At 44.4% G+C, this 17,018-nt stretch overlaps 1 protein-coding gene and 1 long non-coding RNA gene across 2 annotated transcripts in view; one reads left to right on the top strand and one right to left on the bottom strand.

The window, feature by feature from the left end:
- The first annotated feature begins 220 nt into the window (after positions 1–220).
- LOC116984802 lies at positions 221–15,933 on the top strand. The gene is made up of 3 exons (XR_004415124.1): positions 221–328; positions 1,281–1,288; positions 15,921–15,933. It is a non-coding gene; the product is annotated as an uncharacterized LOC116984802 (long non-coding RNA).
- The window catches only part of kcnq1 (potassium voltage-gated channel subfamily Q member 1), a 654,391-nt gene continuing 651,321 nt past the window's right edge, over positions 13,949–17,018 (bottom strand). Inside the window, exon 17 of the mRNA XM_033039179.1 lies at positions 13,949–14,589. Within this exon, the coding sequence (XP_032895070.1) occupies positions 14,398–14,589 (192 nt within the window). The 3' untranslated portion in view covers positions 13,949–14,397. The remainder of the gene's footprint in view (positions 14,590–17,018) is intronic.

The following is a 17,018-nucleotide window of genomic DNA, read 5'->3' as shown; positions in this document are numbered from 1 at the left end:
TATAGGGAGTGGATGTGAAAATGGGAACACAACGAACTAGTGTAAGCGGGTGAATGATATTCAGTGTGGACTCGGTGGGCCAAAGGGCATGTTTCCAAACTGTTTCTCTAAAACTAATAGGGGGGGGGGGGGGGGAGCACGGTGGCCCAAGGGGAGAGTTACTGCCTTACGGTGCCAGACACCTGACACGATCCTGACCACGGGGGCTGTCTGTACATTCTCCCTGTGACTGTGTGGGTTTGCTCCGTGTGCTCCGGTTTCCTCCCAAATTCCAAAGATGTACAGGTTTGTAGGTTAATTGCCGTTGGTAAAACAGTAAATTGTGGTCGTGTGCGAGGATCGCTGGTCGACACGAACTCAGTGGGCCGAAGGGCCTGTTTCCATGCTGTATAACTAAACTAAACTAAACTAATCTAATATTTTAAATGTCAAATAGCTCACTTTATTCACGCCTGTTCGCGTTCTGCACAAGATCAAAAAACCCTTCAACGATGTGTAACGATTGAACTGATTAGATGCCAGTCGTAGCTCAGTGGTTGCACTCTGTAAGGATCAAATTTCACTTCAAAGATTCGCACTAAATCCCGACGGACAACCGGTGCAGTACAGAGAACGTGCTCCCCACTCACCAGTGCTGTCTTTCAACCAAGATGTTGTTTGCTTGTTGCCCTGAGTGCACATTAATGAGTCCAATGCAAGTTATGGAGGAGCAGGAGAGAAATTCTTTCTACTGCCCTGGCCTAATATTACTCCTTAACCAATACTCAACAAACTGATAGGCGATACAAGAAACTGTAGACACAAAACGCTGGAGTAACCCAGCGGGACAGGCAGCATCTCTGGAGAGAAGGAATGGGGGATGTTTCACGTCGAGACACTTCTTCAGACTAATATCAGGGGAGGGGGCAAGACAGAGATAGAATGTAGTCGGAGACAGTAAGTCTGGTGGGAGAACTGGGGAAGGGGAGGGGATGGAGAGAGAGGGAAAGCAAGTGCTATTTGAAGTTAGAGAAGTCAATGTTCATACCGCTGGGGTGTAAGCTACCCAAGCAAAATATAAGGTGCTGTTTCTCCAATTTGCGCTGGGCCTCATTCTGACAATGGAGGAGGCTCTGGACAGAAAGGTCAGATTAGGAATGGGAGGGGGAGTTAAAGTGCTGAGCAACCGGGAGATCCGGTAGGTTAAGGCGGACTGAGCGGAGTGTTCAGCGAAATGATCGCTGAGCCTGCGCTTGGGCTCGCCGATGTACAGAAGTTGACACCTGGAACAGCGGATACAGTAGATGAGGTTGGAGAAGTTGCAAGTGAACCTCTGCCTCACCTGAAAAGACTGTCGTGGTCCTTGGATGGAGTCGAGGGGGGAGGTAAAGGGACATGTGTTGCATCTCTTGCGGTTGCAAGGGAAAGTACCTGGGGATGGGGTGGTTTGGGTGGGAAGGGACGAGTTGACCACAGAGTTGTGGAGGGAAGCAGAAAGGGGTGGAGATGGGAAGATGTGGCCAGTAGTGGGATCCCGTTGGAGGTGGCGAAAGTGCTGGAGGATTATATGCTGTTCTCTGAGGAAAACAGAAATTGTAGATGCTGGTTTGCGAAAAAAGACACAAAGTGCTGGAGTAACTCAGCTGGTCAGGCAGCATCTCTGGAGAACACGGATATATGTGACGTTTCAAGTCGTGACCTTCCTTCAGAAGACTCTTCCTCAGTCCCGACCCGAAACGTCACCTGTCCATGTTCTCCAGAGATGCTGCCTGACCCGCTGAGTTACTCCAACAATTTGGGCCTTTTTATTTGATAAACTGATCATTATCTGACTGCAGGATGTATAGGATGGAACTGCAGAAGCTGGGTTAAATCGAAGGTGATCACAAAATGCTGGAGTAACTCAGCAGGACAGGCAGCATTGCTTGAAAGGAGGAATGGGTGACGTTTTGGGTCGAGACCCTTCTTCAGACCACCCACAGTACCTTACTCAGTTATAGCCAACAATCAGCAATAACAGACACCATTCCCCCTCACTATTGTTTGTTATAAAGAGGGTTTACTGCAGTCTTTTCTCTGACTGGACAGCACATAAACAAATGCTTTTCACTGTACCTTGGTATAATAATAAACTAAACTAAACTCAACTAAACTGAAGTACACCTATTGAGTAGTATACCAGTACTTACATTGACACATAGACAATATGTGCAGGAGTAGGCCATTCAGCCCTTCGAGCCAGCACCGCCATTCAATGTGATCATGGCTGATCAACCCTAATCAGTACCCCGTTCCTGCCTTCTGCCCATATGCCTTGATTCTGCTAGCCCGAAGAGCTCTATCTAACTCTCTTTTGAATGCATCAAGTGAATGGGCCTCCACTGCCTTCTGAGACAGAGAATTCGATAAATTCACAACTCTTTGGATGAAAAAGTTTTTCCCCATCTTATTTCTAAACGGCCTACCCCTTATTCTTAAATTGTGGACATTGGTTCTGGACTCCCCCAACTGACACTTCCGATTTTACCTTCTCCCTCTCAAATTGCAGATTAAAACTTATCATATTATGGCCACTACCTCCTAATGGTTCCTTTACATATTTAGTAGAGAAAGAAAAAGAGGGGTGGGTAATGGAGGGAGTAACATTACATAGAAAATAGGTGAGTAGGCCATTCGGCCTTCGAGCCAGCACCGCCATTCAATATGATGGCTGATCATCCAGAATCAGTATTCCCCATTTCCCTTGATTCCTTTAGCCCTGAGAACTCTCTCTTGAATACATCCAGTGATTTGGCTCACTGCCTTCTGTGGCAGAGAATTCCACAGATTCACAACTCACTGGGTGAAAAAGTTTTTCCTCATCTCAGTCCTAAATGGATTATAGTCAGATATTTCTAAACTGTGACCCCTGGTTCTGGACTCCCCCAACAACGGGAACATGTTTCCAGCATCTAGCCTGTCAAATCCCTTAAGAATTTTATATGTTTCTATAAGATCCCCTCTCGTCCTTCTAAATTCTATTCAATATAAGCCCAGTCCACCTATTTACTCCTCATATGTCAGTCCCACCATCCCAGGAATTAACTTGGTTGAACCCACGCTGCACTCCCTTAATAGCAAGAATTAGGAGACCGAAACTGCACACAATACAGCAGGTGTGGTTTTGTCAGGACCCTGTATAACTGCAGTAGACCAATATGCCATTAGCTTTCTTCACTGCTTGCCGTACCTGCATGCTTACTTTCAGTGACTGATGTACAAGGACACCCAGGTCTCGTTGCACCTCCCCTTTTCCTAATCTGACACCATTCAGATAATAATCTGCCTTCCTGTTCTTGCCACCAAAGTGGATAACTTCACATTTACCCACAATATACTGCATCTGCCGTGCATCTGTCCACTCACCCAACCTATGCAAGTCACCCTGCAGCCTCATAGCATCATCTCCGCAGCTCATGCTGTCACCCAGCTTTGTGTCATCCGCAATTTTGGAGAAGTTACACTTAATTCCCTCGTCTAAATCATTAATATATATTGTAAATAACTGGGGTTCCAGCACCGAGCCTTGTGTCACCTCACTAGTCACATTGTAACCGAGTGGGGACTGGGCAGGGGGCCGCAGGGAATGAAAAGGGGGATCCGGTAGGGGTGGTGGGGGGAGTGGGCCGCTGAGACGGAAGTGGGGGACCTGTTTTGAGGGGGCTGCCTACGGCCAAGTACAGCAGCAGGCCTTGCTCGTCGCTGGGAACAGAAGATAAAACCATTCAATCAATGTTTTATATCTTTGTTGGCACCAGCAATGTGGCGACTCTGGATTACTGCCTAGATGAGGTCTGCAGTGTGATTTTACCAGGTTGAATGCAAAGCAAAGCACTTCACTGCATCTAGGGGCAGGTGACTATAGACCATTTAATTATTGAGTGATTTTTTGGAATTATTTGTGGCTTTAAAACAAGCCTTCATAAGAAGGAGAGCAGTGTTATTCTCTAACACCTCACTGCCAACGGGTTGGTTCACAACACCTCTTGCCCATTCACCATCTAAACCTGTCTATTATTTAATTCAGAGACACAGTCCAAAATCCAGATAATACCTAACTTTGCAAACCTGCAGAGCCCGCGAACAGAATCTGTCGAATCCCGCAACGATCCAATACATTTTAACATTATTGAAGGGAAGGTGAAGGAAATAAATTAAAACACAAGATGCAGGGGGATTCAAATAATAGAGGGAGCAAGCATAGGTCATTAAGTAGAAAGTGGGAAATCAGATATAAGTACTTATTACTGGTGGTGCTAAGGGCGGCTCGGTGGCGCAGTGGTAGAGTTGCTGCCTTACATCGCTTGCAGCGCTAGAGACCCTGGTTAGATCCTGACTATGGGTGCTGTCTTTACGGAGTTTGCACATTCTCCCAGTGACCGCGTGGGTTTTCACCGAGATCTTTGGTTTCCTCCCACACTCCAAAGACGTACCGTACAGGTTTGTAGGTTAATTGGCTAGGGTTTGTATACTTGGTATAAGTGTAAATTGCCCCTGGTGTGTGTACGCTTGTGTTAGTGTGCGAGGATCACTGGTTGGTGCAGACTCAGTGGGCCAAAGGGACTGTTTCCACGCTGTTATGTCTAAAACTAAAAACTGATAAAATAAGGATGTGTGGATGAAGCAGGGTTGAGATGAATCCTCCCATCTGTACCTTTAACAAAACTGTGCCACTGACAACGCCGACGGAAGGACAACATCGGCAAAGCCCGGGCAAAGGAAAAATAAAGGAAGATCGAAGCTTGCCGCAAACAGAGTCATTCAAAGCGCTAGCTGAAGCATGTCTGCAAGCAAGAGCAGTCAAGACCCTGGAGCTAAAGTGAACTTGCAGCATCAAGCCAGAGCAGATGCTCCAGTCAGCCATTGGATATTGAAAATATAAATAATGGAGCAAAGTTTGCAGACAATGGCAACTGGACCAAGGACAAAACCTTCGCGGATATTGTCAGCAGCTGAGTAGCCATGCAGCTAAGAACCTACCGACTACAATGGCAAAGGAAGAAAGGGGACAGAGCGAGATGGCTTGTGCCTGAATAAGGCCTGGAGCTGCACATGCTGCCGTCGCCATAGAGACTAACCTCTCCCCTGAGAAGGTTTGATGGAGTATTGTCTGGAAGACATAAGATGTGTCATACACCAGATGGTCGTGTGCTGTATAACTCAGTTATCTGTCAGCATCAAGTGATGGAATGTAGGTTGCAAATCGCTTCAGAAGACAGAACAGGGCACCATCTGTTCCTTTAGACTGAAGGCACTCATAAAATATATGGGGAGGATTTACATGAACAATAGCTGATCAAGAACAAAATGAAAAGTGTGCATGAGTTTGGCAGGGAGTGGCGGGGGGGGGGGGGGGGGGGGGGGGGGAGCAAAGGAGAGTGGAGTGGAAATGTATGTTGTTGGATAATAAAATATAATACTAACCTAATAAACACACCATAGATTTAACACCTGTGCATGTTCATAGCAGACGGACAATGTTTATATTTCAAATGATTGATACTTTGATTAAAAATAGATCACTGAAAAGCACAAATATAGCCATTCAGGGCAGCTTCGCAGTGCATTGCCGCACATGTATGATGTATGGAAAACAAACCTGGTGAAGAGAAACTGGACATAAATTAGATATGTGCTCAAGTGACTTCGACAGTGAACGTGGGTACAAAATAGCAAAGTATTTCTGGAGAGGTTTGTGGACTACCTATGTCACCTATGCAAGCCCCTTGCACTCTGCAACTCAATATCACAACACTAAAGGGGCTGTCCCACTGCAGCGACCTAATTCGCGAGTTTAGAAGAGTTTAGGAGAGTTTGAAAAATGTCATGTTGAAGACCTCCTTCAACCTCCTTTGGCTATGTTGAAGACTAGCTTCGACTAGCTTCGGGAAAATTGGACACCGAATAGTGGAGAGTGAAGACGACCTCCTTCGACTATGTTGAAGACTATCTATGACTACCTTCGACTACCTTTGATTACCTTTGACTACCCTCGATTACCTACGAATAACATGCCGACCTACTTCGACTAAACCTACGAGTAAAAAAAGTATTGATTTTTTTACTCGCGGGCATTTTTCAACATTTTGAAAAATACGCCACGACCTAGCTGAGGCCCCGAGTACGCGGGGACTATTCTCGAGCATGAAGGAGAGTTACAAAGACCTCCTAGGACCTTGTGTCGACCATGCTGCGAGTATGAGTCGAGGGCAAACTCGCCAGAACTCGCGGATTAGGTCGCCTCAGTGGGACAGCCCCTTAACATGACCACATAGTATCACGTCAGTTTGTTATTGAGCAGAATCTGTGTCACAGCACCATTACTCTATATTGGAATACTATAACTAAATTCAATGTCATACTACATTGGAAAGGCACAGTGGCGCAGCGGTAGAGTTGCTGCCTTACAGCGCCCGAGACCCAAGTTTCTTCCAGACTATGGTGCTTTCTGTACGAAGTTTGTACTTTTTCCCTGTGACCACTTGGGTTTTCTCCGGGTGCTCCGGTTTCCTCCCACACTCCACAGACTTACAGGTTTGTAGGTTAATTGGCTTTTGTAAAATTGTAAATTGTCTCTGGTGTGTAGGATTGAACTTAGTGTACGGGTGATCACTGGGCGGCGTGCACTCAGTGGGCTGAAGGACCTATTTTCACGCTGTATCTCTAAAGTCAAAAGTCTCAAAGGCACATCGATGTGGTAAGTGATCAAGTTAAGGCAGAGAATTGTGGTGATTCGTAAGGGGTTGGACAGGCTAGATGCAGGAAGATTATTCCCGATGTTGGGGAAGTCCAGAACTAAGGGTCACAGTTTAAGGATAAGAGGGAAGTCTTTTAGGACCGAGATGAGAAAATCAATTTTTACACAGAGACTGGTGAATCTGTGGAATTCTCTGCCACAGAAGGTAGTTGAGGCCAGTTCATTGGCTATATTTAAGAGGAAGTTAGATGTGGCCCTTGTGGCTAAAGGGATCAGGGGGTATGGAGAGAAGGCAGGGATGGGATACTGAGCTGGATGATCAGCCATGATCATATTGAACGGCGGTGCAGGCTCGAAGGGCCGAATAGCCTACTCCTGCACCTATTTTCTATGTTTCTAATCATGAGATGTCTTGTTTAGTTTAGTACAGAGATGCAGCCTGGAAACAGGCCCTTCGGCCCACCGGGTCCCTGCCGACTATTGAGCACCTGCACATTGGTTCCATGTTATCACATTTTCGCATCCTACACTAGGTGCAATTTACAGAGGCCAATATAACCTACAAACCTGCACGTCTTTGGAAGATGGGAGGAAACCAGAGCACGCAGAGAAAACCCATAGAGAGAATGTACAAACTCCATACAGAGGGCACACCTAGTCAGGATTGAACCCTTAAAATTGTCCCTATTGTGTAGGAAAGAAGGAGTGTTTGGTGATTACTGGCTGGCGCAGACTTGGTGGACCGAAGGGCCTATTTCCACGCTGCATCTCTAAACTAAACTAAACTAAACTAAACTAAACTAAACTATACTAAACTAAACTTCTACTGGAATACTCAATGTCCGTTTCAAACATGCTGCTTCTTAGTGTTATGATCGAAACGCTGCATCGATGCTGCGTCAGAGATAAATAAATCTCATCGCACTATTTACTGTAACAGTCATACGATTTATATGTTGTGATACTGAATACTAGCTCTTTAATGGTGGCACTGATTAATTCTGTCATACTGTGATTTAGCGTAATAAATTGACTCTGTTAGGGAGTACGTTGCACTTACTTTACCGGATTCCTAATGCACTGTCAGTACTTTGCTACGAAACAGCAGTCAGTATCCGTTGCATTTTACTGAGTAACATTTTCACTGTCCTGTAAACTGCACTGCAGCACTGCTAGATAATTTTAACCTGTACCATAAAATGGAAGAGTTAATAGGATGAGAACCAATGTTCATTTTACACTCAGTGTGATTTTACCCTTCCACTAGGTTGACAGTGAGGAGGGAATGGGCGCAGGAAGGAAGGAAGGCAAATTGAAGCCAAAATTGATTAAATCAGAGTAAACAGATGAATAGGGGAGGACAAGATTCTGGAGTAACTCAGCGAGTCAGGCAGCATCTCTGGAGGACACGGATAAGCGAAATTTCTGGTCGGGACCCATCATAACCTGAAAGATCACCTATCCATTTTCTCCGGTGTTGCCTAACCCACTGAGTTACTCCAGCACTTTATCCTGTTTTTGTAAATCAGCATCTTTAGTTCTTTTTTCTACTAAATGAACTAGTTTTTCAGCATTTTCAGCTAATAAAAGTTGATATTTGGTGATTTTAGTTTTGTTCTTTTTAGAGAAAACCATGGAAACAGGCTCTTCAGCCCACAGAGTCTGAGCCGATCAGTGAATCCCATCCACCAGCACTATCCTACACACTAGGGACAATTTACAATTTTTACCGAAGCCAATTCGCCCACAAACCCGTATGTCTTTGGAGTGTGGGAGGAAACCGGAGCAACCGGAGAAAACCCACGGGGTCACGGGGAGAACGTGCAAACTCCATACAGACAGCACCCATATTCAGGATCAAAACCGGATCTCTGACGCAGTAAGGGAGAGTGAAATTAGTGCGATTAACAATATTTCCTAAATCCTGCCAATTACACACAAAAATAGACAACAATGGTCAGTAAATCAGATTGAGGAAATAAATGTAACTCCGCTAAATATGCACATTGTTTCACAAGGGCTTCGGTTTGACATGATTTTATGTGCTGTGTCACAACAGGTGTCATTTAAAGCCAGGCTGCATTATCAGAGCTTTTGCTTTTATTTGAGGCATGATACCATATTGGCGTCTTCAAATTTACACACAATATTTGAGATAAAAAAAGAAAGCATCATTATAAAATTGGGCTTATAAATCACAGCCTGAGTCCCAGATAATTTGCTTCATTTGTAGGTTTTTCAGCAGCAAGTTTCAACTGGATTGAAATGAAGAAGGGAAAAAAAGGCCTGACTAATCGCTGACACGTCAGTGTAGTCAGTACAAAGAGGCAATGAGGGAGCTAACAGGTGGGAGAGGCAAGTGGTGGGAAGAGGGGAGAAGGAAAACAAAAGGGAAGGGTAGAGGTGGATAGGTAGTAGAGTGAAAAGAGACAGATAAGGCAGGAAGGGAAAGGGAAGGAATTGGGGAAGAAAACAAGTAAAAGGCCTGTCCCACTTGATGATTTTTTCGGCGACTGCCGGCGTCATATCAGTGTCGCCAAAAGATTTTGAACATTTCAAAATCCTGCGTCGAAAAAAAAAATGTCACGCCGCATCATGCAGCAAATTTTTCAGTGACCTGATACGTCAGTCATTGATACGTCAGTCAGTCTGAAGAAGGGTTCAGGCCCGAAACATTGCCTATTTCCTTCGCTCCATAGATGCTGCTGCACCCGCTGAGTTTCTCCAGCACTTTTGTCCACGTCAGTCAATGATGCTGGCAGTCGCTGAAAAAATCGCCAGGTGGGACAGGCCCTTAAAGAAATGAGAAGGTGGGGGAAGATAATAGAGAGGATAGAAAGAAGGAAAGCATATGTGCTTCAAGAAGGCTTTTCCTCACCGCCATCTTCATGTGGCCTTATGCATGAATAAAAAAAGGGAGATCGTGGGAGAAAGACTGGAATTAATTGAGAGTGAAAGAAGATGGAGAGCAGAAAGTTAAAAGAAGAGAGGACAATGGGAAAGTGAGAAGGAAGAAATCCATTGTCCCACGGAGCAGGATCATCGTGGTGGGTGCAACTGAATCAATCTCATTGAAGAAAGAGAATTTATAAAAATTACAGGAAACCCCAGGTTTATATCAGTAGAAAATCTACAATATATATTCTATGTCTTTTTTCACATATACATAAAAGAACTCTTCAATCATTTTGTAATTTGACATGTTAGTTTCAGTAGTTGTCAATTGCAAACTGACCCTTCTATATACAGCATCAATAATCTTAGCAGGCATCAAGTGACTTCATTCTGAAAAAGAACATGATCAGTTTTTTTTTACAGTGCTTTGTGCAATAATCAAGGCATCACTTATACATTTGAGATGAGCTGGACTTCATAGATAGAAAAAAAACCTGAAGTGAGGAAGGAAATACAATTTCTCTAGCTTTTTAGAATATCAGTAGTTTCCTTTTTTGCAAGTCCTTTTGAAGAATATTTATGGTTGACATTGGCTCAATTTTCACATTATATCTGCTCCTCTCCCATCTCTCATAAAGACAGCACATCTGAACCAACTCTAAGGAGGGGCCATTCAGGTTTGATTTCCAGGACTAGTTGGCTTGAATATTTCCCTCTTCCAGAATGAAGGTATCATTCCCTCTCTATTGATATCAATTTGTGTCATGTTGTTGGGCAGATGAAATACTCATTTCAATTGTAACAACATAACTAAAACTATAATGGAATAGGATGAGTACCAATACATGGGGGACACAAGGGTTGGACAAATAAGGCGATAAAGTAGCGAAATGAAAGAAATGGACACCAGGATGAGTTGCCCAAACGTGTTGAATTAAAGTTTGTTGTTCCAGTGGCTAATAACATAATCCCCACCACTTGTGAAGGGATTAGGATTGGATTCCAATTCAACATAATTTGTCTCCTTAGGCCCTGGATGGTTCAAAATGTGTTTTTCTTTGTGGAGTTCTGGTTCACATTAGTGATGCTGTGAATCCTAAGGAATACACCTGTGTTGCAAAAGCACAAATGATCAAAATGTGCCTCATTCGATGTATTTCTTCACAGGGGCACCTCAAGGCCATGTGCTCAGTCCCATGCTCTACTCTCCCTCTGTCTCACCATGAATGTGTATCCATCACCATCTTTAAATTCACCTATGATACCAACAAAGTTGGATGAAAAATGGGTAACAATGAGTTAGGGAACAGGAGGATGATTGATAATCTTGATTGAACTCTCGACGTTAGTGAGGCCAAGGATCTGATTGCTGACCTCAGGAAGGGAAGGTTGGGGGATTCTCATTAGCAGGATGTCGGTGCCGAGAGTCAACAGCTTCACATTCCTGTGCATGCATATCTCTGATCAACTGACCCAGGCCAAGATCATTGACGCAATCACAAAGAAAGCTCACCAATGCTTCTATTTCCTTGGAGGTTTGAGGAGATCTGGCGTGTTGCCCAATGCTCTGCCAGACGTCGACAGGTTTACGGTGGAGAGCAGACTGACCGGTCGTATCATGGTCTGGTTTGGAAATTTAAACATTCAGGAACAAAGGAGGCTGCAGAAACTGGTGGGCGTTGTCTGGTCCATCACAGGTACTGACCTCACCACAACAGAAGGGATCTACAGGCTGTGCCGCATCAAGACGGCAACTAAACTCAACTCATCGATGACCCACATCATCCTGGTCACCCTATCGTCTCGCTGCTACCATCGGGAAGAATGTGTAGGAGCTTGAAAATTGCTACCTCCAGGTTCAAGAGCAGTTCTTCCCATTAACCATCAGGTTCTGGAACCACGCTACACAATCCAAACCTCAACCCTGACTCAACACTAAACCACAACGGACTTGGCACTCCTATGGTTTCTCTACTTACTTTGTTTTTCTATTCTGTCATGGTCTGATTTTGTTAAAATAACTGATAATTTATAGCACATTTATTTGTTGTTGTTGCAAAGATGCCGCAAGTAAGGTCTTCATTGTTCTGGTTCATATCCGGTTCATAAGACAAAAAGACACTCTTGACTGAAGTGGTCCATTCTAAACTCATCCCTTCAACATCCCACCCAATTTTTTTTCAATTAAATTAAATGAGTGAGTTTATTTTGGGTCTGATTGTGGTTTGTAGCACATTCCATCATGAATGAATTTTATCTTCTCGACAACTAGATGTGTTTGCTCCGTATCACTCAGGCAATCTTCAGATTAGAAGCTGCAACAGCGCAACAGTAATTCCAGAAGCTTGCAGTCGTACGTCATATTAGCTATTGACAAATAGACTCATGGGCCATTTGTTCTTGAATGACTGGATTAATTGATCCCTGAATTGGATAACCTGCTTTTCGCAAGGGCAGGTTAACATTATACAGGTTACATTAGACAGGTTAACCCCCTTGACTTTTAGTCTGAAGGAGGATCTCCACCCGAAACATCACCCATTCCTTCTCTCCAGTGATGCATCTATCTTTGGTTTAAACCAGCGCCTGCAGTTCCTTTCTGCACTTAACATTGTATGTTTTGGGACCCAGCATTGAGTTAATGTCGACACAAGGAACTGCACTAAAGAAAATCACAAAGTGATGGAGTAAGCAAGACAGCATCACCGGAGAACATGGAGCAGCAAAGTTTTGGGTTAGGACCCTTCTTCAGACTGATTGTAGTGGAGGGGAGAAAACTGGAGAAAGAGGTGGGAGTAGGACAAAGCCTGGCCTGTGGGCAGATGAATATAGTTGAGAGTGGTTTGATTGAGTTAATGTGTCTCATGGATTCAATGTTTTGGGAAATGTTCTACTTCTTTGTTATATTTGCTGACAGCTGCATGAAGGTTGCTAAAATCAGCTTGAGAAAGACATTAAAGGGCATAATTTTAACTGTGCACTGGTAAATAATGGCAGACATAGAGTTGGCACCTTCACATCACTTGTGACTCAAGCCCATAGAAATAAATCTGGTACAGGTTTAAAATGCGTTTTTAGTTTAGTTTAGTTTAGTTTAGTTTAGAGATACAGCAGGGAAACAGGCCCTTCAGCCCACTAAGTCCGTGCCGACCTGTATGCCAACACTATCCTTCACACGAGGGACATTTACAATTTTTACCAAAGCCAATTAACCTACAAATCTGTATGTCTTTGGAGTGTGGGAAGAAACCAGACTACTTGGAGAAAACCCATGCAGTCACAGGGAGAACGTACAAACTCCATAAAGACAACATCCATAGTCAAGATCAAACCCGGGTCTCTGGCGCTGGAAGCGCTGGAAGGCAGCAACTCTACCGCTGCGCCACCGTGCCACCCATGACTATCATTTATATCCCACTCCTGTATAATGGCATTCTGTGAGCCTCCTCCGGGTGCTCTGGTTTCCAACCACATCCAAAGGACGTGTGGGTTGGGGATTAATTGACCACTGCAATACGCTCTTAGTGTATAGATGCTGAGCAGAATCTGAAGGGTGTTGATGAGTATATTTGTTGAAAGAATGGGTTTAGGACTGTCCACGACAGTCAAGAATGCGTTATATGAAAAATTAATCTAGGAATGAGATGGTGAGCCAGAGTAGTCGCAATGGGCGAAACCGCTCTCTTCTTAGTCTTGAGGGAATTTAGATACCACACCGTCAGAAATCCACAAAATGAATTTCCTTGAAATCATGTCTATAGTGATCATTGAGATATAAAACTACCCCTTTATTTCACTTCTTGAGGAAAGTTGGCTCAGTAACCCTGAGAACCTCCACAAGGGAGAGGAGGGCAAACCAAACAGGCTCTAGGCTTAACAAATCACTCATTAACTAGTCTTGCGTTGTACTTACAGACTGGGGGATGGTCTGTTTAGTCCAGCTAAAAGGAGAAGTGCAGCTCCAGAAATAGCAACCAACTTGCCTGAAGACTTTCAAAAATAAAATAAGGAAATGAAGTTAAGTGAAGTGTGAATTACTGTAGCTTTAGCGGAAAAAAACACCCATAAACTTAAAAGTTGGTGAAAACAAAAACACCAACCTAGACTACCTGGAATGAATTGGCATAAAAGTTTTTAAGAAGTTATAGGCACTTGTCAGCCCAGTGGGTTCTGGGGACTTTACTGATGACGTAAATGTCTGTGCATCACTCCTGTGGTTTGCGTACCTGCACAGTAGCATGGACAAAAGAGACATGACACTTTCACAGTTAAATATATCTGATGCTGTCACTGAATGTTTTAGGGGAAGATTGCACTGACACTGAGTAGGTGTTCATACTCATTTCATCAATCATATAATATTTTGATTTTTGCAATTAAAAACAAATCTATTCTAAGAAGGATTACAATTTGACTCAACATCAGGTGCTATCAGTCTTTTCCTTCGGTCTTACAGACAGTCCAAGCAGTGTCTTCACTTTTTATCCTAAACAAGGGTCCGGAGGAGTGTTTGAAATGCGCTTGGGAAATGTCCGAGGGTCCGGGAGAACGCTACGAAGATCTCGTTAAGAAAACTGATGGAATCCATAAGCCAGAATCAAAGGGACATTTATGTCAAGAAGGCAGAGTCCATTGGTGGCTGGTTTCAAGTTTCATACACTTTCTCAGTGCATTGCTGGCTCCTCATGGCTGTGTGTCAGTTTTGTGTACAACCTTTGAGGCTTCTATACAATACCCAAAGTCGTCTCTTGCAATGTGGCTGAATTTGAAGCAGCGGAGACAGAAGATCACGCAATGTTGTCTTGATGCACTGTCAGCTGCTCGTAGCTGGGCAAAGAGCTGTGTCTTGAGGCAACGGCTTGAAAAGTGGTTCCCTGTGCCGGATGCTGAGTCTGTGAGTGTGAGTATCCCTCCTGCCTGACCACGAGTAGCTGCAGCATATCCGTGATGGTGTTTAACTTCTGGTCCATGTCCACGACCTATCAGAGAAAGGAAGCACAATCACTCAGTGGAGATTTGACAGGAGAGAGGTCCAGACCAGAAGGAAGATTGCAATCAGCTGGTATGAACATCGCAACTTCATTCACTTGTTATGTAGGATGCAAAAACAAAAGCAACAGTGCATGGCACAACTTCAGAACATCCTCAAGAATATGATAGCTGTTTGGAGGACTTAGACATTGTCCGCCAACATTGAGTTGAGTTTGAGTTGAATTGAAGGAATGGATAATGGAGATTAATTCATATGTATGAGGTGCTGCATTTTGGGAAGTCTAACCAGGGCAAGATTTTTACAATGAATGGACAAAGGCAGGACCTTCAAAGTGTATGGTGGGGCCCTGCGGAGCATTATAGAACAGTGGGATCCTGGAGTACAAGTACATAGTTCCATAAAAGTTGCATTGTAGATAGATAGGGCAGTGAAGAAGACATTTGGCATGCTGGCCTTCTTCAGGCAGGGAATTGAGCACAGAAGTCAGGACGCACTGTTAACAGCTGCAATTGGCATGACTGCACTTGGAGTAATATGTTCAGTTTTAATCACCCTGCTGTGGTAAAGATGCCATTAACCTGGAAAGAGTAGAGGAGATTTACGAGAATGTTGTCAGGATTCAAGGGTGTGAACTGTAAGGAGACGATGGGCATGCTAGGGCTTTATTCAGTGTAGCAGTGCAATTTTTTAGGTGCTGGAACTGTCAAACAGGGCGTCATTTCAGGTTTAGCTTGGGGGGGGGGGGGGGGGGGCGAGCTAGTCTACATCCCAGTGTATAACTAGTACAATGGGGTCAAGGAAAGATCGTTCACGTCGCGGCCCTGTTTCCACCAATTTTTCCGCCACCACGCACAAGAAGCACGAGAAGCGTAAGATGCGGATACCAAGAACTGGATACCAGGCACCAGCGGGCAAGGGCCATCACCTCACCAGAGTTCCAGGCTCAGCACCAGGCCCACAACCCCCACAATGCAGACAGCACATGGTCTGACTCTGCCGGGTCCTAGTGCTCCCCCACCCTGCAGGGAACCTCAGTATTGATGGGTCTTCCCCTTCCCACTCTTTCAACCAGGTTACCCCGACCACACACCCGCCAGTTAAAATTCACACTGTTTTTTAACGGCAGCATTGCACCCCTGGCTTTATTGCTTGGAGCGAAGCAGGCTGAGGGATGACCTCATAGAGGTGTATAAAATCATGAGGATGAATGAACTGAGGCTCTTTCCCAGTGTATGTAAATCAAAAACCTGGGGGCATAGGTTTAAGGTGAGAGAGGAAAGATATAATAGGAACCTAAGGGTCCACATTTTTTTACAGAGGATGGTGGAGAGAAGGAATGGGTATCGGGACGAGTATGGTCTCGACCCGAAAAGTCACCCATTCCTTCTCTCCAGTGATGCTGCCTGCCCCGTTGAGTTACTCCAGCAATTTGTGTCTATCTTCGGTTTGAACCAGCATCTGCAGTTCCTTCCGACACAATATTTAGAGGGATATGGGCTAAGTGCGGACAAATGGGATTTGCTTGGATGGAGCATCTTGGTCAACATGGACAGGTTGGGCAGAAGATCCTGCTTCTGTGCTGCATGACTGTGACTGTAAACTGCAATTTGCCCTTGTTGTATACTAAACAGTTAAATCAAACCACAATGGGCCGGCTTGGGCATGTTTCCTTTTCTTTCATTCTTACCAAGGAACAAACTCCTTTGTGTTAAATCTTCCCCTGGTTTAAACAAATTGAAGATTACAGCCCATTTTCCCCAAGACCCAGTCTTTTCTCCCATAACCTGCCCAGGTAATTTATTTTGATGATAGAAATTAAGTTTTATGCAAAGAGGCGTGCCAATGGGCAGCGAATTTCACAGTGTGAGCGGTGGGAGAGTCAGCATTGTGTGGCCAGGTGTACCAGCGAGATTAACATTCTGCCTCTGTTGCAGGCCAATGCTCCCAAGCTGTTTAATTACCAGCTAAACAGGGGCCTGGGACCAGGTGCAATTCTCTATCCCTGCTGTTTCTTTCAAATAGTCCACAGTTTAATATTGATGTTCTGCATTGACAATGTAATTGGAATTGTGTGAAAATGGAACTCCCAATGTTACCAGACATGTAAGGGATGGCTCATTGAACGAGTGACTTTCTGATGGGGGGGGGAATCTCACAAAGTGGGTTAACATCTCTAGGATTAACATCTCTTAAGAGGGCTGTGCAAGGCTCCCTCAGTACCGCACTAGGGCCAAGGCTTTAACCCACAAACCTCTCTGCAAGCAATCACACTGGCAATGTTGAATCATTAAATAACAACCATCTATGAAACAAATCATCCTCCTAATTGAACACAGCAACAATGCCAGGGTTATTTGAGCGTTTCCCTGGTTGTGTTTAGTTTTCAATAGCATCCATAACAAATACAAAGAAAAT

The sequence above is a fragment of the Amblyraja radiata genome, chromosome 20, assembly GCF_010909765.2.
Source record: "Amblyraja radiata isolate CabotCenter1 chromosome 20, sAmbRad1.1.pri, whole genome shotgun sequence".
Classification (NCBI taxonomy): domain Eukaryota; kingdom Metazoa; phylum Chordata; class Chondrichthyes; order Rajiformes; family Rajidae; genus Amblyraja; species Amblyraja radiata.
This window is presented reverse-complemented; position numbering and strand designations above follow the sequence as displayed.